Source organism: Pyrgilauda ruficollis, unplaced genomic scaffold (assembly GCF_017590135.1).
Source record: "Pyrgilauda ruficollis isolate IOZ18807 unplaced genomic scaffold, ASM1759013v1 scaffold1, whole genome shotgun sequence".
In the NCBI taxonomy this organism is placed as follows: domain Eukaryota; kingdom Metazoa; phylum Chordata; class Aves; order Passeriformes; family Passeridae; genus Pyrgilauda; species Pyrgilauda ruficollis.
In genome coordinates, this window is record NW_024508100.1 from 16,961,693 (window position 1) to 16,983,023 (window position 21,331).

The following is a 21,331-nucleotide window of genomic DNA, read 5'->3' on the forward strand; positions in this document are numbered from 1 at the left end:
TTTGGCTGGGATACAGCTAATTTCCTTCACAGTAGCTAGTATGGGGCTATGTTTGATGATAGAAATAGGGTTCACAACACAGGGATGTTTCAGCCATTGCTGAGCAGAGCTGAGACAGAATCAAAGCCTTTTCTGCTCCTCACCCCACCCCACCCCCGAGGAGGCTGGGGGTGCACAAGAAGATGGGAGGTGATACAGCCTGAACAGCCGACCCCAGCAGACCTGAGGGACATCCATACCACATGGCAGCATGTGCAGTACATAAAGCTGGGGGATGTTCGCAGTCATGGAGTTTGTCTTCTCAAGTAACCATTAAGCAGAATAGAGTCCTGCTCTCCTGGGGATGGCCAAACACTTGCCTTGCCTGCCCATTAGAAGTGGTGGATGAATTCCTTGGTTTGCTTGTGCACAGCTTTTGCTTTACCTCCTCAAGTGTCTGTATCAACCCACAAGTTCTCATGTTTATTTTTCTGATTCTTTCCCCATCCTGACTGTGAGAAGAGTGAATGGGTGTGGGGCATGGTTGCTGGCTGAGTTTAAACCACAATAATTTGGGGTCAGCACAAATTTTCTCAGTATTTTTAGATTTCCAACTAGATATTAGGACAACTGAATGGAACACAAATGCAAGATGGGGAAAAGGAACTGCTAGAAATACTTTCTCCAAGCAGCTCACCTTTTAAACTAATTAACCTAAAGGTTTGGGGTGGGGGTTGACAGGAAAGAAAGCTGAAGCAGACGTGCATTTCAGAAATACATCTGCATTATTTCTGGATTCCAGTTAATGCTGCTCTTGTCTCCACTACACTTTCATGAATTCATTTTCTGACCAAGGTAACTCAGATATAATGATAAAATTTATGATTCAGATGCAGTAATAGTCCGAGTCAGGTCCCCATAAAGAAATTGTTCTGTAATAACTTCCCTCCCAAAGTATAAATTATTATAACAGACTTCATACAAGCACTCAAGGAACACTGTGAATGTGAAGCAGAAAGTAAACAAAAAAATGATCCAGTGTATCCTGAGTTTAATATACTAATGTTGTTTCACTTTGAGGTACTAATACACGTCAGCAAAGGTGGTTTAGTGGATAAATAGAGAAATATTGAAACACAGCAGAAGCAAGCATGTTACTATAGTTACACACAAGGAATTGTCAGAACGACCACAGATAGAACTGCATAGATATTTTCATTATGGCTATATTTGTTAAAAGAGTGATTTTAACATATTTTTAATGAGGTTTGATATTAAGTTAACTATTAACTTATCCTTCCATGGTAAAACAAAATTTTTGCATCTACTGTTTCTGTAGGTGCTCAGTTACAAATATGTTATGGTGTTTGCAGGCATCTACTGGCTGTATTCGGTACTACTGCAAGAGAATAACAGACTGCTGGAAGTTACAACTATTTTATTTCATTTGCTCAAAAAAAAAGTCCATTTCCTTTTAAGCTGAGCATAGTTTTGCTTTGCTATTTAAACAATCATCCATCATCCTTTTTAAAGCTTTGTTCTCCAAGGCATACATATTTTCAAATACAGTTTAAACCATAATAATTTATCAATCTTTCTTGCGCAGCAGCTTTCCTTTCATGTGCAAAAAAAAAAAAAAATGCCAGTTAAAAAGCTCTTGTAGATCAAGATACAATATCTCTCTTTGAAATACTCCAGACTAGAAATTAGGTGAATTATTTAGGAATATAGAAAACAAACCAAAACAAACACAGCCAAGAACTTCACAGCTATTTATTCTGTTACTGAGTGGTGTAAACTAGTTTTAGAGCTGCTAAGAATTCTCTTGACAAAAAATGTTCCAGCAGGGAAAAGCAAAATGTTTGGGTGAGTTTTTTTATATCAGCTGGTTTGGCAGAAACTTTAATTTTCAAATAAAGCCCCACATCACTCCTCGACAGTTGTGATTCAGAGATGAGCTAACGGATCCTGGAAAATACCATTTTGGACTACTTTGGTTTTACTTCTACAACAGATTAAGTATGACCTATTTCAAGAATGACACTGATTCATCTGTTTTGCAGTGAATTTTGCTCTTTGTAATGTTCACTTGTACTGTGACACAACAAAATATTGAAGTTCTCCACTTGAAGAGTGAAATATTTTTCCTAAATTACTAATATATTTGTCAGGAATGCTAAGCTGTTTTAAATAAAAACTTTCAACATAACCAGAAGTTTTTGCCTTATTATAAGGTGCATGGTAAAAAAACCAGATTTCTGCCAAAAGTAAGAAGAAATTTGAAGCAAAACTTGTGCATATAGGGTAGCTGAAAAAACAAATTCTACCTTCCCCTCCTCAATTAACCACATTCTCTGAGACAAAGTCACGTGGGATGTTGCTCTGACTACATCAGCTTTCTCAGGACCAGGAACACAGAAGAAATAGAGCAACACAGATTCAACCCAAAACTTTCCCTAGGTCAGATGCTGTTTGTTAAAAGCTGAATCACTTTTTCACGTATGGTGATACAAAGTAGAGATCTTTATTTAGTTGATACGCAACTAAAACAAGGTTAGGAAAAATATGGTTAAAATTGGTGTTTGGTGTTTAAATCATTCAAAGAAGTATTCACAGGGCATTTTCAGGAATAATACTCTCTGTGTCTTCCCTCTATAGTCTCTGGTTATTTCACTCTTCATTAGCCATGTAGTACACTTCCCCTTCTTGAGAACCTCACTCCTCTCTAGCTCCTAATTTGAATGACAAATAGAGCTATTTAATATTGGTAGTGTTTCTGGGTAAAATAAACAGTTCCATTCCACTGAGTCTAACCTTCCCTGCTTGTAATAAGAAGAAAAATATCAAGTATGGATTGGTTTCCTTCTGAGAACTACTTTTAATTGATACATGAAACCAAAAGTATAATTTCTTTATAACGCACTTGTCTGTGTAGGAACATCCTAAGACAAACACAGACTAGAATAGACAGAACTTGCCATTAAGTTCTAAAATTAAAACAACAACTTCTCCACTTAAATATATAAATGGCCAGCTATGTAGGTAGGAAGGGGGACATGCAAGGCCTTGCAAGGAGCTCAAGTTGCAAACAGGTCTTGATGGGTCTGCAAATAGTTGTTTATAATCTCAAGGTAACAACACACAAGCAACAGCAGGAAAATGCTGATATCCATCTTGCATGAAATACAAACACCCTAGGTGTGGAGAGAGTGATCCAGCAGAGACCACTGCACCAAAAACTCATTTTCTTGAGTGACACCACTGCTCGTTCAGCACAATCCTGCTGGGAACTAAGAAATACTGGTACCCAACTATGTTTTCCTCCTATCTGCAAACTATTTTGAGTTTCACGAAATCCTCAGTTCACAAAATTTGCTTCAGGCCTCCCAGTTCTCAGATATAAGATTTCTTCACGTATGTGACTTACCAAGTTAACAAGTCAGACGCCCAGATTTAGTCAAACTGTATACACAGAGACCAAGCAGCATCTCCTTCAATACTAAGAGTGAGGCTTGGGCTCAGATTCCAGGAAAAGTGAGACAAAGAGGCTTCACCACAAGTGTTTGCCAAGCTGCTGATAGCCTAACCTACCACAGAGACCTTTTAAATAGAGGATGCAGTGCTGGCAGCTTCCTGTGCATCATGTGACACACTAAACATTCATTTCAGCAGAAGAGAATACTTCTGGAATCTCTTATCACAACCAGACGTGTAACAAGTGCTATTCTAGCACAACTGACCTCCAAGTAACATTTTCAGTGACTTTCAAAAGGAAGGAAAAAGTAAAAATAAATTCCCAGTGCAGATAAAAGACTAAGTTCTTTATTAGCATTTCTTTCCCTAATTATGCTACAGACAGTGTTAAGCAAATCCCATTTCTCTATTTTTTCAAGTCTTTCTTAATGACTAACCCTGCTTTTCTGCTCCTCTGAAGCTGTGGGATCAATACTGCAAAGGGTTACCATTTTCTGTCACTGTAATGCAAACATTATTCTCCTTATTCTATTGTTCCCTTCACCTACAAAATCAGGTCTTCTACTGTAAGTGAAATAAAGTAAGCAAGTAAAAACAGATTGTTTCAAATTTGCAATCAGTAAGCAAAAACACCAATGTAGACAATTTTTTGAGCTTTTTCTTAGTTCCCCAGCCCCTCAGAAAATAAACAGTCTCATCTTACTTCTGTTCTTACATCCTCATCCTATCATAAGGCATCTATAGATCTCTTACCACCAACCAGCATCCTGTTTCAGAACTTTTACCTGAAACTTTATTTTCTTCCTAATGTAATATGCATGTTCACAAGGAAATGGTTTCCAGCATTTAAAATTACACATATGCATGTGGAAAGGAACCTCAACTTCCCTTAACATGCATATTGTACAATCATCTATCACTTTTAAGTCTAACAAGGTCTTCACTACTTCCAAGAGGAAAAATTAATTAGTAAATCACAGAGCAAAAGAAAAAGAATTTTGTAGTGCTCTGAAGGGTAATCACATGAAATTCCAAGAGAATTACAAGGAAAACACGCTTTGCTGAAAACCATGATTTACCAATGCATTTTTGTATCACATATAAGAAGTGAACTACTTTAATCAAAGCAGCTCACGAGTCTGCAAATGTTTCAGCAAGATTCAATCCTCAGTACAGAAACAAAACCAGCCACATACATTGTAGTACTGGTTTTGAACATTCCCATGCAAACCTAACCTAGTTCCATGACATGCAATTATGCATAGAAGACAAACAGGAAAAAGACATTTTTAATCCAAGAGTCAACAAGTGTATAGGTTTGGGTTGTTTTTTTTTTTTTTAAGTGGTCTTCCATGCTACTTTTAATTTTGCTCTCACAATCTCCAGCATGCTAGGCTCCCATGACACAACACTCTGCAAACACTATCAAAATAACACTCTCTTAAAAGTGTTTAGCATGATCCTGTTCTGTTCCAAAAACAGCAGCAGTCTCTCACTAAAGTAAAAAAAAAATCTGATGCTATCTACCTGGAAAGGTGAGTAATACAAGCCCTTCTAGGAAACAAAAGGATGAACAATACATGAAGACAAGTACACCTTAAAATACTTAATTACATCTCACCCTAGTATTTTAGAATTGAAAATTAACATAAGATGGATATTCATTTCTAATTATTCAGATTCCAATTATAGTACCTTGTGTATTACACAGATGCATTTTGTTCCAAACATGACCAAAACATGTCTCTTACCTTTTCATTGTTGTAATAAGAAATGCTCTCTCCATCAAATTTAACCCAGCGCTTCTGAAACACACGTTTGCTGTGAATCAAAAATTAACACAATTAATATACAGCTAACACTGGTTTTAAGAATGTCTCAATCACAAATTATAGAAAGGTCAAATCTTGTTTAGCTTCCTGTTCAAATCAATATTCTGAACATAGAGCATAACTTTAAGTGCCACAAGCTCTATTAAGATACTTTCCAAAAACGAAAGCTTAGAACCTCAAATGACCATCTCACTGTCATGCTTATGAAAAGGATATCTCTGTTTACAGGCTATGGTACCTCCAAGTCATTCCATGTCAACACATCTCCAAGACTCTGTTTTCTGGCCAATGAATGGATAGCAGCACACCACATCTCCCAACAAGTACAACATGAAGTTTAATTTTCAATTTGTGTTATCAACTGGACATCATTAATGGGAAATTTTCAGTGTGCCATTAACTCACGCTCTATAAAAACCTTCTAAAAATATATTTTTACATCAACCTGAACCACTAAAAATGTTGACAGCTTGTTAGTTATCATCTAAAAATGTCTCCGTTCTAAAATCTATTAAACAAGTTAATTAAGCAAGAACAAGACCCACTAATGAATTTTCCCAAAATTATTTCCTTTCAAGTAAGTTCTCTGCTAGATTAGTAGACTGTGATAGCTTATCAAAACTTTAATCAAATAGCAGCTCTGGCTTAATTACCTTTTATTATATGACTACAATAAATCATCATTTTTCATAACCTGGAACGGCCAATGTACCATCTATTTTGCATTAAAATGTCAATAAACTTCAAGATTATACAGGGACAAGTGAACCTAAGTACCACATACAATGTGAGCAAAGGCTGTACAATTTATAGTGAATTAACTAAAAAAAGAGAGCCCGTACTTTAATTGCATGATTTGTAGCAATTTAAGAAAACAGTATATATTCTTTTCCCCAAGGAGTCACAAAGTGCTGGGTGTAAATTGGAGCTTTATAAAAAGAATAAGAGGTGTAGAACAGAAGGAAATATTCTGTTGATGGGCAATGAAATAAAATATGACAGTGCTTCAATAGTTTGAAAAAAAATAATTTTAAAAATTTTGTTGGGTGTTTTAAATTCCTCAGATGTTTGAGAAATGGTATTGTAAGTAAAAGAAACAAAAATGTATCATTCACTGAACCACCCCTGAGACAAAGTCCTTGAAATGTAGCTGTGGACTGTCACTGGATCAAGGCTAATAACCATGCAACTTTTCTACTCAGTACCAACCACTACTAATTTTGTGGTTAACTCATTATCTTTTCCAAATAATGTATTCTCACATTGCACTTCCTTGAAGTTTTTTGTAACTTGTTCTCAACTCTATCCCTTGAAATAGAGCAAGACAAGCCAGCTGGAATCAAGAATTATACTTTTCATCACTCGGCTAGCTAACTGCCAAAAGTGTTTAAAAAAAAAATCTTGTAAGTAAAATAAAACAAAAGTTACAGCTAACTGCAGCTCTCAGAGAGTTCAGTATGCCAATAATTCTAGGAAGAAAAAAAAAAAAAAAAAGGAACGTGGAAACACTCTGTGAATAATTTTTCTTTGATTCTTTAGTAAAGTTGAACAATGGCAATCCATAAATGTGGATGAAACTTTCAAAACAATTTAAAAAGGAAAGAAAATAGTTTTGCGCACACTGAAGTTCTGCGATGGCAAAAGAGTTTTATTAAACCTATTATTCCATCTTGCTAATCACCTTCAACAATGTATCACTGTATCAACACAAAACCAAAATAAAAAAGGTATAATGTCAAATCAGATTTCCTAGAAAGGAACAAGAAGAAATGGAAATTGTTATACAACAGAGCTTCTTCCAGTAAGTTCAAATAAGGTTGTATTCCAAAACAATAACATAATAACATAAATTTCTCACTTTAAAAATATATATATATACTGAAATTATATATACTGAAAAATATATATATACTGAATTATACTGCTGATGATTATTATGGCAACATATAATCAAAGGAAAGGTCAAACACTATAATAACTTTCAGCACAGCTCAATATACAGTCCTAACAACAAAGAATGCAGATCTATTAAGGCTTGAATAGAAGTACAGTAGATGTATTATAGAATTAACAAATACAACAGCTTTAATTTCTAGATGCTAAGTCCTAGTGAAGATCAGAAACAGACTTAAAAAGTAAAATTGTGCTACTTTCAATTTAAAAAAGGATTCATAGAATTCATAAGAACATAAGTAATAAGAAAAATGGAAACTGAAAACTACAATTTAAAAAGAGGAAGTTAGAAGAACTTCATCAGAGTTAGCAAGTATTTACCATGGAAGATCTGCTAATGAAGCATTCTTTAGTGAAAAACAGTCTAATTATAGCTGGAGTGTAAAATCAGTTAAAATAAAACAAAGAACTTACAACAGAAATCAAATATAAGATATGTTGTTGATGTTATTGTTGTTGTCATCTAACTCCCAAATGTGACAGAGAGAATCCATTTTCTATTGTGGCCCCTTCTCTTCATTATTTGTAATCTTAAGACTTGAACTCAGATTTCTACTATCAAATTTTAGGCACAAAAATAAATTAAACAAGAGGAATTCAGCCCAGGTGAATTCCAAACTCAAAGCGCAAGTAACACAGATAGAAAGCAACAGGGCTTCCAGTCACACTAATTATTAAATTATTATCCATGGCTAAATTAGTAAAGAAGTATTTCAGAATCAGAGTTTGTTTTCACTTACTTTGTGACCCACCAAAAATCAGCAAAAATATAGCAACTGGAAATACTGGCACAACTTCATTCTGTATTTTTCCACTATAGCTCATGAGTAGAGATCAACAATTTTAAGAAAAATATTTTCCCTGACTACATCTCTTAAAAAAACTTTCGGATAGGTAACATCACTAAAAACTTTTAAATTCGCAAAAGCTTGGTGCTCTTTCAATGAAAACAATTCCCTTTTCCCTTCCACCACAAATGTTAAGCAGTGACTAAATACAAACTTAATATCTCTCATGCAAACATATATTGTCACAATTACACAATAACTACTGCAAATACCATACCCTTGAGGGGATAATTTATCCAGCCATCCTGCTTTAACCTTCTTTACTGACGGTCCATAAAAGCAAGCATACGGTGTTATTGAGTCATTTCCAATCAAAGTCTGATCTCCACCAAATTGCCAAAAATTAGTTTGTTCACTGGCCAAGCGATCAGAATCTCCACTTTGTATCTTACTGCAAGATCCTGAGAGTGTTTTGGTTTTATTTTTCTTTTTTTTTAAAGACAAAGAATGTTGTTCCACAGTAGAATATACAGATTCACTTTCAGATTCTTCTGCTGTTAATGATGGGTCTTCCTGAGACAAGGATTCATTTTTTGCAATTTCTTTTGTCTTCTCTTTCTGATTACTAAAGTAACTGGAAAGAAAAAGTGAATTTTATTCTTAAAATGTATTACTACAATGCACAAGTACATAAAATTAGTAATTAGAACAAATACTGGTAAAATAGGTTATGTTGATAACTTGTATAATCACAGTGAACCCAGACCTGCTAAACACAATCTATCTTATAACTTACGACCATCCTGCATGCTTTCTCCATTCAACAGGAATAGTACCAAGAGAACACTCCTTTGGAAGACTGAACAGTAATTTAAAAGTAAATTGTCCTTCCTCAGCAAACTAGCTTTGCTCTTTTGAATACTTTTGATGACTTGCAGTATCACTCTTCCCTCTCCCACCTCAACAGGAGCCTGGTGCAGACAGGATAACTAAGAAGCACATTAGCTCCCACTTCATCAAGGCATTGGCCACTGTCTCATGGCAGGAGTGGTGAATATGTTTTAGTTTTGTGCTTGTTTGCATGGGTTGGTTTTTTTCCTAATGACAAAGTAAGACACAGCTAGCTATGAGACATACGAAAATGGAACTTGGTCTTCCTTATTCTGAGTGGGGAAAACAGGGACACTCTCCAAATTCACAACAGATTCTGAAATCTAGTTTAAAGAGTCTCAGAACAGCCACAGTACCCAGATTTGCCTCATACAGGATGGGGTAAAGCCTCAAACAGAAGAAAAAAAAAATAGTCATGGTTGTGCCCTCAGAGCTAGAGATCCACTTGTGACACCAGTAAATAGCATTTTCTTCTTTACACTTTGAGTTTCTCAGTAATTCTTATTTAATACCATAGATTCTTAGAAGAATATTCTTCATTCATTCCTAGATCCAATTTATTTTCACAAGCCAGGAATTCATTTCCATGAAGTTCCTAGAAAAAAAATATATTGTAACTAACATTTGTACTGAAGGAGTAAGTGGTATTTAAATTATTGTAGATACAAATCACATACAAACAGCCTAGCTAGCAACGCTGCTCTTTCCCCCATTTTCAAACATGGATTTGAAAGCTGATTTTTGTATTCTAAGAAATGTTATTTCCAACATTTAAGCGTGGCCCAAAACACCTAATACAATAAAATCAGATAAAGAGATTGAGTGCATAGAAATACCACTGCTCTGATTTTTCTTGAGGCACCACTGACATCCTGGTTTTGGCAGGGATAGAGTTTATTTTCTTCCCAGCAGCTGGTACAGGGCTATGCTTTGCATTTGAGAATGAGAATAATTTTGATAACACACTGATGTTGCTGGGTACAGCTTACTCTAAGTCAAGGACTTCATAGTTTCCCATGCTCTGCCAGCGAGCACAGGAACAGGAAGCCAGGAGGGTGCATGGCCAGGACAGTTGACCCAAAGTGGCCAAAGGGATGTTCCATAGCACAGAGCATGATGCCCTCTCCTTTCCACTAGAGTTACTATCAGGATTAGTATTATGATTACATTTTGCTTTGTAGTAATTATTAAACTGGTCTTATTCCACCATCTAAGAGGTTACTTGTTTTCCAGTTCTCCACACTGCGGTGGGAGCAAGCAAGCTGCTGTGTTCTAGTTACCAGCTGGGGTTAAACCACAACAACTGAATATTTTTTAAGCTCAAGAGCCACATGTTACGTGCAGCTTAAGTATCATTTAGGATTTGCCACTGCTAGCCTATCTTTCATAACAATATTTCTTCTTGGAATAAATGTACAGCCTTCACAGAACACTAAAGATAAAATAATGACAAATTCAAAATCCTAAAGAAAAACAGAACTCAGACATAGTGAATTTATCTCATTGGGTTTTTTTGGGTTGTCTCTTGCCAAGAACTTCTTAAAAGGCTCATATATTAACTTTTGCTTAGAAATCTTTATCACACTGCTTTGTAAACTGCTTGCAGTGTACAAAATGTCAAGGTTAACACTGCTCGTAAACATTACATTTCACACTTCCTGAACTTAATCTGACAATCATATTGCACTACTAAGCTTTTCAATATGTCTTGCTTCCTTTAAAAAACCCTAAATTTAACATCCCCATGCTTTCTGACAGAAGTGTTTTAATTAACTCATTTAAGCTTTTATGTGTATGTAATAAAGCTGAACAATGGCAGAAACAAAGTGGATAAGCTTTCACAACATTGCAATTTGTTTTCTGAGTAGCAGTACCTAATCTTGTACTTGAGGACTGTACCTTGGCAACATGGAAAGGCAAGACTAAAAAAAGAATAGTTCAAAGCAGAGGAAGTGAGCAGCAAAGTGTAGAAATCAGTCTGAAGCTAGGATAAATCTAGGTGAATTGTTTGTCTTCCTCTGCTAACCAGACCCATTTAAAAATAAAAACCCACCAAAACCTAACCACCCACACACTGCAGTACTATGCTGTAGTTAAAGGGCTAAAGGGGCTAAAAAAAAAAGAAAAACGAACAAAAAAACCCAAACAATACAAACCCCCCCACACACATCAATAAAACCAACCAAATAAACCCTACAAAAAACTAAGCAAAAAGCATCAATATACCTTGTAAACAAATCAAATAGAAAACTCAAAAGCAATCTATCCACTGTTTATCAAGTATTTGCATTGCCCAGAATCTCCCAAAAGAAGGGAAAATCACCACACTTCTGCACAATAGTTAAGAGGCTAATATCATGGAACAATATTATTTTTACTTCAGAGTAAAAACAGTCAGTATCCTCTATCTTCATTTGTTTATCAGGATACAATTGAAATCCATATCCACAGAAGCTACATGATAGTACTTCTTCCTGCCTGTCACAAACCACTACCAAAACAGTTTGATGTCCTGCTTGTGTTCACTCCATAATCTTCAGTATTTGAGCAAGTGAATTCAGAGAGCCCGATAACTTCCAAGCAATAACTAAGAAATGCATTTCTATTGTCAGTAGAATTTAAAATGTAAAAGTTCACAAATGAAGATAGAACTTCCTTTACCCACAGCCTATTTGCTCACAAAAAAAAATCTATTTCAAAGAAATGAAAACCCAAGCATTTGCATTGTCCTGTTTACAGAAATATCCTGCAAGATGCTCAGGCTCAACGCAAGACAAAACCCCACCTCCTTCAAGTGTCTGAGGTATTATACAAAGCATTTTCTCATGAAATGCAATGCAGCCAGCCTTCCACAGTATCCCAATACTCAGAAGCTCACACAATTTACTGAGCTCAGATTGCATGTTTAATTTAATCTGTCTACAGCAAGAAATAAAGCCAGTATTTCACTCATGAGGCCTAAACTCATTAGAATTCAGTCTTACTCTGGAGGAATTCTAATATACTTGACTCTTTTAGTTAGACACAACAATAAAATGTCACTAAAACACTCGGATTTTTGAGGTTTTTAAATCCGTATTTAAAAAAAGAAAAACCAAAAAACAGTTCCTTCTTCAGGTTGCCATTCAGAGGTTTCTCTTTATACTTATCTTTCTTCCTGACCCAAATCGAAGGCATATTTTCTTTATAACCTTCATTCCCCTGTTCTCTCATGCTCACTTACTTCCAGCCTCTAGTGACTCATTACCTATTTCTACAGTCACTCCCTTCACAAAAGGCTACAGAAGCCTTTTTTTACACCAATGAAACAGAAGGAAGGGTGATGGCTAACTTACAAGCCCTTAGAACAAATTTCAGTCAGTAAGTATAACAACTTGATACCTTTTATTCAATATGAACAAACTATACTCTCGTGACTTAACATTAAGCAGCAGCAACAAGCTCGAAAATCTCACATACTTTACAGTGTTATCTAAATATTTTTATTTGTTCCTAGGATATTTGCTTCTGCTGAAAAAAAATCTGATAATGAAATGTATCTCAAGATGTTTGTTACATAGTTCTTCTTTATGACCTTTGTCCACAATTAAGTGCTAATGGAACTAAAATCAGCCATGAAGTTTCCAACAGACATGTGATAAACATAATGCAAGAAACTGTTCACATACATGGATGTGATATTAAAATCCAAATCTTCAAATCAAGTAAAGGATGTCATAATATACTGCATTAATAATGATTCTACAACCACCAAAACAGCAATTCAGTTTCAAGCAGTTAATCCAGTTTAACAGCATGGTATTTTTGTACTTTGTGCCTTTTTAAGATAAGAAAGGGGGCTGACAACCTTTCTGGGTATGCTTTTTCATAAACAACCATTTCAATGAAATGTACAGAATAATGCTAATAAGTAACAAGAGGGCTAGGAAACCTTTTCTAGAAAATCAGTTTCGACCATTGAAACAATTAAAAAGAAGTTAAATTTTGAATTTTTAAAGACATTGGCACAGACAACAATAACTAGCACAGCCAAGGCATTGCATTCAAGGAAAGAAAATGACCACTCAAAAGCCAGCTTTGCGTGCACATAACAAGAACAAGTAGGAAAGGCAAGGTATGATTTTATGTGTACTGTGTTAAAAGGTCAACAACAACAAAAAAGCATAGTATACATCCAAAACAAAGTATGCATCAAAAAGATATTAGTTTTATTCCTATAAAACTACTCTCATTAGAAGATTAAATTTGAACCATTTACTTTTTTATCAATTTTAAAGATATTAGAATGGGAGAAAGGAAAACCCTAGACATCCATTTGAGTAGTTTTTATTTTAGTCAATAGTTTACAGTAGTTTAAAAATGAAACATTAGACTGAAGACCAGGACAGAAGAATTTTCTTTTATCTTTAATTCTGTGGCTTGAGACTGCCTGGAAAAAGTATAAGTAATCACAGAATCAAAAATTTCTGGTCTGCCTCCTGCTGAGACAGAAGCAGGAGCTGGAAATTAATGGCATTTGGCAGATGCCTCACTAAGCTAATTTACCTCCCATATCTCCCTCCATGTGATTCAGAAGTCTGTCCACATGTCATCTGTGGCACTCACACCAACTACTGACCCCAACAAAAACATTCACTTCAGAGAATCCTAAAAGAAAAGTGACTTTCCGGATATACAGCAAGTTTAGGAGATACATGAAAAATATAATGCAAGAACTAAAGAGTCCTGAGAACTTTCATAAACAGGAATTGAAAAAAGGCATGGCCAAATGTGACCATCACATCACCTAACCTAAAGTGCAAGCTGCTTTCATAGAATACGCAAAAGTCTGTGCAGAGATACCCAGTCTTGATCTGCAATCCTCAGATGACAAAAAAAGCCACTTTTAGCGGTCTTAGTAAATTCCAACGGTTTCAAATTTCAACAGCTTAACCTCAATTATGAACAAAGAACTGTACATAAATATAGCAGCTCTATCCAATGGGGTTTAAAAAAAAAAAAAAAAAAAAAAACAAAAACAAAAAAAACCAGTTATCTGCCCTATGTTGGTTTAAAAAGAAATAAAAAGAAAAAAAAAGAAACTACCAAAACATACACTGCAGCTTCTTATTACTACTGAACATACAAAGTGTTTCTTCGGATTAATAAAAGTCATTAGTCCTCAAATATTTACATCATAAACCCTTTGCATATACCTAAAATGACAAAGATCAAGTACTGGCAACTAAAAGATTAAAAAAAAAAAAAAGAAAAAGGAATTAAGGCCAGTATGAAATAGCCAGCATGAAGATTAAAGTGAAGACAGACTATATACATTCAGACTTCTCAACTTACTTTAGCATCTTTAGCATTGTCACAAATAAAGGTTTCCCCATATGGAGAGATAATGGGTGGCTTCTCTTCCACGAAAGTATCTTAAAGCAAATAAATAATAAATAAATAAATAAATACAGTCACACAGTGCTCTACTGTGAGTCACAAATGCTCTGCTAAAGTCATAATAAAACCAACAGGGGACACAGATTTTACTGCTTGCAATTTCTCTGTCCTTCCCAGAAAAAACTTTGAGAAACAAGAAATAATGTCCTCTTCCTACATGAACTCCAGACATGAACTCCAGTCTGTCTTTTCACCACAGACATTAACACTTATTATGTAATTTGAATATAACTTGCATACAGGCATTTCCTTCTTTCCTACCCTGCATTGAGTTAAAATTAAAAAAACCTTCAGTTGTCTAGTCTAAGAAGCAATAGCTCCAAAGGTCTTTATTCTGACTTTTAAAAAATACCAAAATAAATCACCACACATCTCTTTTGTGCACCATCTTCATTTTGTCACCAAGTATTTACTTAAAATAAACACACATACCTTTAAAAAAGACATATTTTTCAAATACGAAAGAAGTTTCCACCTGACTGCACAAGACTTTGAAACACTTCAGTAAACTATTTAATACAATAAATTTCCTATTCTTTCCAGGAGCTATGAGCACTTATAAACAAATTAAGTAGCATTAGTCAGAAATACACTCTTTACATCTTTCAAGAAATTAACGCTGCTTAAAAAAATCTGGATCTAATATTAGGAACTTAAAACACTAGCCTAAAAAATAGATATATATATTAAAATAAATGCGGTTTAAAGAGTAGATTTTCTAATTTTTACTTTATTTGGACATATCCAAAAAGTAAGTAAAAATGCAGAACTGATTAAATACTCTGCTATCACATAAATCAATTCTTCTAAACCTTTCAGATGCCCAATATTTCTTAAAATATTATTTAAAATAAGCAATGCTTATTTTAGATAATCAGTACAAGGTTTCTTTTTTCTTAATATTCAAGATGTAAATATCAGCATGCTTAACTCACTGTTTTGTGAAATTTGCCTCCCAGTGCAAGAAATATTTACAAGGCCCATGTTTCTTCTTCTCTGAAGGGAACTTGAACAAAACAAAGCACAGAATGAAAACATTAATTGAAATGTCTCAGAAAATAAGCAAAACCATCTCATGCAATTAAACAAAATTATACACAAATATAGAAACAATACATTTTACATCTTGGGAAATTTTCTGGTTTATTTTCAAAGTCACACAACAATATGTTTTCCTCCCCTTATGACACTGAGAACTTCTCTGATCCTAGCAGAGATCCCAAATTCAGGGGGGTCTTTTTGTTCTGAATTGACATTAAAAACATTTAGACTGCTTGAAGAATGGAGACCCCAGAGTTTTGCCCAACCTTTTCCTTCCCTTCTCCTTGACAAGGATGTACTATGAAAATCTACTTTAACATTAAACTCTTAAGGGGCCCGAGAATCCAGCCAGAACATGCTCCCAAACACTGAAAAAAAAAATGTTGTAAAGTTTAGATTTCCGTAAGTGAATTATTTCCCCCCACAAAGTTTTGAAACCAAGAGGCAAATGGCATTGCATTGCACCTGCCAGTGACAACCCCCACACATATTACACATATGTAAGAATTTATCTCCATGCACAGGAGAAAAGTTATTTTATTAGTGGCGTGCTGGTGTCATGTATTTCAGTAATTTCATGTATAGTGCAATATTACTGCTACTATTAACATTTCAGGCCAACACAGCTTTATTATCAGAACATAGGAAAAAAGTGTGAATTAGAAAATTTCTAGTCCACTTTCACTAGTCCAGCAGTCCATATTAGAGGTCTTTTCAGTCAAGCTCTGAACTCCCCCATTAATATAATCAGCAATTTTTCCTCTTAATTTCATTTTCTCTGCTTAAAATAAGATCACTGAAGATTCTCATGCATCCTTATAGAATATTCTGAGGCTTATAAATGCCATGTAAGATCCTTATTGGTTTTCCTAACAGTTTGTGGGTCCTCCATCCTTTAAAGCCAAAGGCAATTATCTCCTACTAAAAATATCAATCTCCTAACTTCTGTTTCCCCTTTTAACATATTGAGAAATTTTACTATTTTAAGATGTTACATTTAGAACTTTAGACATACTGTCCCATGATGTCCAACTTGAATTTCTCCCAACTACAAAATAATGTTTCTTTGTGACAGAAGGCAGGTGTTCATGAACTACTATTTCACATAATTTTTACTCCACACCTAAATCTGCCTCAAAAATTTTATTAAGATTAAATTAAAGATAGAAGCCACACCTTATAAAGTTACTTGACATTTCAAATGTTATCCAGGTTACATAAACTAAGTTCCCCAAGGATTACTTTATAAAATCCTAGGTTTAGATAACACAGGGTAAATTGGGCCAGTGAAAGTGGATAATGGCCTAGTTCCCATATATAATTGCCTACTCTCCTGAGTCATAATTACAATAAATACACAGCAAACACTTAAAAAGTCTGTGTTTCATCATACATTTTTCTAAAATTCTTGTAGTTACACCTTTTGAAGCTCCATTAGCAAACTAACTTCATGTGTTTGTGAGAATTTACTATGCTTAAAAAAAACCCAAAACCTAATCTAGTGTATTTCAACACAGATCAGATTTTTGTTGGTAGTTTGGTATCTTTTGAAGGGTATTAGTAGCATTAAACTAAATTAAGACTTAGAGATAAATAGCTTTGACTTGAAGAGCTTTTAAAATTATGGAGGCTTTCCTTTTGTAAAACAGTGAGTCATTTGCTTAGTTTCAGGGTGGATGGATAATTTCATCAGGTAATGAAAAAAAACAAGTCAGCTTAAAAAAAAAAAAATCACACACACACAAAACACCCCATACTTTTTTTAAAATCCATATACTTTTTAGGACTTGTGTATTCTTTTTGATCACGCACCTACATTTACATATACATGGCACAAAATCCTGCTGAAAAACAACTATAGTCTTTTTTTCCAGCATTCAAAAATTCACTTCCTTGTCATTTTTGGAAAGCAAATTTCTAACTTATGTAAATCAAAAACTGTATGAAGATATAAAATAAATAAAATGAGCTTACTTTGAGTATCTGCTTGAAAGATCATATGTGATAAAAACCCAACAGTGCAAGCTACAAAATGATAATAATTTGTGAATGCTTAATAGAATAGTAAGCTAGTTGTTATACAGATTAAATACCTGGATTAAAAGAGAGAAAAATACTGAAGACATCTGTTGGTGGAAAAAATTTGAAAACAAAAATCTTATAACTGTATCAATTTATGACTTTTTCTTAGCCATTTCAGAAAGTGAATACCTCTTCTCTTGAATTTTTTCAATTCAAAAATTAGGTACCCCAAACAAGACTGATGATACTCTTTATTTAACTCTTCAATGGAAGGCTAGCGCAAGCAGTCTGCCAATCACAAAGTGCGCCAATTTTTCAAAGACAGAATAATAATTTCAATTATTATTCAGTGTTGACTTTGTTCCAGCTGTGGTGATTATCACTCCCTGTTTTCATACCTTAAGAGGTACCGGATGCGGCTCAGGCTGCACACACTTCTCTAGCACCCCGTATTATGTATAAACAGGATGAAAGGACGTGATGAGGCAGTGACTGGTCTTGCTAAATGCTGAAAGGCTGGAAAGCTAAAACTTTGCAAAGAACTTTGCACCAAGCTGATTTATTCAATTTATTTCTGTCACCTTGCAAAAAAGTGAGGGAAGGAGGTCACTGCAAGCAGTCAGTGCCTCAAAGTCCTTACCTGGCATTCATCTGCTGAGTGTTTTAAATGAAAGAAGCTTTTGTTTTCAAACTCATTCAAGACATGTTTTCTTTTCTATCTATCTCAAGACTTAACCCTCCCATAATGCAAACACATCAAAACTGCTCTAGCATGCTGCGTTAAAGCTTTGGGGTTCATAGCCTGCTAGCAGAGGTAAAGTAATAAATGATACTTTACCACAGGAAAAAAGAGGGAGCAGCTTCTCTCTTCTAAAAAATTTATTTTGTGTGGCAGAACACAATAGAGATACACAGCAACACCAGCCTGGCACCTCACTAGCAACCATGTTAAGAAATGGAGTCTAAAGGATATCAACACCAAGCAAGGAATTCCAACTACAGGATCTACCAACTGCAGAAAACAAATAGTGTCTGCTCAGGCAAAGCACCATTATCTATTTTACTTATTTATATCTTTCCCCATATGCAGGATATTGCCCAGAATTCTGGTCTAGTTTTTCTTATTTCTCTTAATAAAGAATCAGAATAACCCCACTACTGCACAACACAAGTAAGAAAGATGGGTAACATGAAAAAATCTAAAAAATTATATAATTCCTCAGTCTGAAATTTTATCTGTGTGTTATTCTGTATAAAAATCAGATCTACCATGTTCTAAATCTACTTCAGCTTTTTGTTTGAACAGATTGCTTCCCAGAATGACACAATGGTAACTATTTCACAGAAGAGTGACTGCTAGTTGACATTATCCAAAGTATCCAAAGTCTCTAAAATGATTTCAAAACTAATTATGTTTAATCTTGTTCTAAAGACATATTAGTGGTCCATCTATTACAATACTTACATTAATTTCAATTTTTCACTTTGGGGTTTTAAACACCTTTTGACTGATTGTTAATAATTCCCCAACAAAAGAGAGCTAATAATGATACAATAAGGAAAAGTCCAGCTGAAAATAATCTAGTATAACTACAATATCAATACAGTACATCATCAATACTGAGCAACAAAAACCAGTACTAACATCTGCACAATAACTCCACTATTAAGAAAAATGTGAAATTGTCACTTGTTTCTTCTTTTTTTTTTTTTTAATTCTGCACCCCGCCCCGCCCCCCCCCAATATTACAGTGCTGCCACACTGTAGTGCCATTACTCAAAAAAAGAAATAAACCCAAAGTATTTACAGCTTCCAAAATGCTATGGTGTCTTTCCAGATGCCACCATGCTTTGTTACAGGCAAGAGCCAGGAACAGAAGTGAGGCACAGGGAAGCGGATAAAATTGGAAGTGAGGTAAGTGCCTTATTAGTAAAAAAAATGACACTGTCACAGCCCTACTATGATGCACAAGGAGACCCACTGTAAAAACTTTTTGTGCTAAAGACACACAGGAGGTGATGAGAAAAGTATTCCTTGCTTAAAAATTTAATTACTTATATCCATGAATGACAAGAAGGAAATGCTGGAATGCTGACTAGAAGGAATGTTTCCCAGATTTCAGCAGGATTTCTCTGCCTCTATGGAATATCCTTTATACAATGTAATAAGGATGAAACCAGCATCTGTCAATAAGGCCAGTTGAGGCTGTTTGTCTGAGCAATTCTGTGAGAAAGATACAATCTTTCCTGAGGTTAAAGATGTTTGCACAATGCCATTTTAAAGTTCTCGGTATTAGTATTAGTTCTCCACCCCTATGAAAAGGTTGTCAGAAAGGTTATCAAGAAAGTTTCTGCCAAGTTTAAGTTCTGCTGTGAAGTTCTTGTTTAGCCTCAATCTTTGGCAGACTGACAGGTCCCTGAGAATTTCCATATTGCTATAATTGGAGCATAAAGACCAAGAAAAGATACAGGAGCTCGCAAGTCAAAGTGGTGGGTAATGAAGTTAGTGACCCAGTCACACATCAATCACTAACAGACTGGGATTTGGAGGATTTACTCCAATGGTGGGAAGAGTACAAACACAGCATAGTCTCTCAACTGAATGACTGTTTCTCAAAAGACAATGAGAATACTCTTTTAGTATGTAGTTATTTTTTAGGTTAAGAATCCCATTTTGTCTCAGCATGAATAGTTTTATTAAATGAAGTAGGAATAATCACTCTACAATAGTTAATATAAATCTGCTCCTCAATGAAAGACAGGTATACTTAAGTTTCAACTAACACAATTTTTTTGTCATTTAGAAGACACCAACGAAGGAGTTTTTAAGGCACACAGAAAAATCACTAATTGTTGCAAAGAAACTTTGCCTCTCCACCTGTTCAAACAATTGTATTACAAGATGAATTTTGACATTATTCAGTAATCTTAAAACTTATAAATGCTGGGAAACCCCTGCATTTAGAGCATGTATAAACTCGATGATGTTTCTAACTGCTGAGATATGCACATGAAAAACTCAAGATAAATATAAAACATTCCTAGACATGTCCCTTCCAGGCATAGCTTGTGGTTCAAAAAAAAAAATGGAAAAAAAATGCAACCTAATGATTTGGATACAGCTACACCAACAAAACTTTGCATATGCCTCTGCATTAATTTTTATTCTCTTTAAGACATTTAGCCAGCATGACAACTAAAACTTACTTAATAGGTCCAACCATTTCACAAATTAACCTGGATGGAGATATTTTTTCCTTAAAGACTGCAATATTGTATAGTGATTGACAACATATTCAGTGCCTATCATTTTTAAAATTCCAACAATTATACTTTTATTAAGGTAGGTCTTGAATTAAGTCCCAACAGCAGATATTTTTCTCAACATTCTATCACATTTTTCCAAGACAAGCTATAACAACTAATGTTTATTTAAGAAATAAGTGCCACTCAGAAATTTCTGAATTCAAATTATGAACTCAACCATTTTGAAGGAAGAAAAATACACAGTCACATCATCTGAATACTTAGGAACAAATTAAAAGATTCCACAAACTCTGAAAAACCATCCACAGCTATGGTCTTTTTTTTCTTCCTTTTTCCACTGCTGTTTTCACTTGCTGGAATGTCTTGGAAATATTTTTATACTAGAAATATCACTAAAAGCTAAGGTTTTGTTGTTAGAGACCAGCAAACGCCAATACATAATATGAATAAATGGAAGCCTTAATTCTCCAAAGTTAACAATTAAATGACTACCAGTTCAGAAATTAACCCAAAAGCCATCCTGAAGTTCTTGCTTATGCTTTATATAATTGTTTTTAAGAGTTACACCTAAATCAATAAAGATTTCTTTATTTGTTAATATGTAGATGCAGAGAAAATTGGGGAGGTTATGAGGACACATTGCTC

The 21,331-nt window shown here is 34.7% G+C and overlaps 1 protein-coding gene across 1 annotated transcript in view; it reads right to left on the minus strand.

Moving 5' to 3' along the window:
* The window catches only part of ARAP2 (ArfGAP with RhoGAP domain, ankyrin repeat and PH domain 2), a 114,282-nt gene that overhangs the window by 86,359 nt on the left and 6,592 nt on the right, over window positions 1-21,331 (minus strand). The window contains exons 3-7 of the mRNA XM_041484393.1: window positions 15,292-15,362; window positions 14,252-14,331; window positions 9,430-9,512; window positions 8,304-8,660; window positions 5,205-5,274 (exon numbers count right to left, since the gene is read on the minus strand). Coding sequence (XP_041340327.1) covers window positions 5,205-5,274; window positions 8,304-8,660; window positions 9,430-9,512; window positions 14,252-14,331; window positions 15,292-15,362 — 661 coding nt within the window. The remainder of the gene's footprint in view (window positions 1-5,204; window positions 5,275-8,303; window positions 8,661-9,429; window positions 9,513-14,251; window positions 14,332-15,291; window positions 15,363-21,331) is intronic.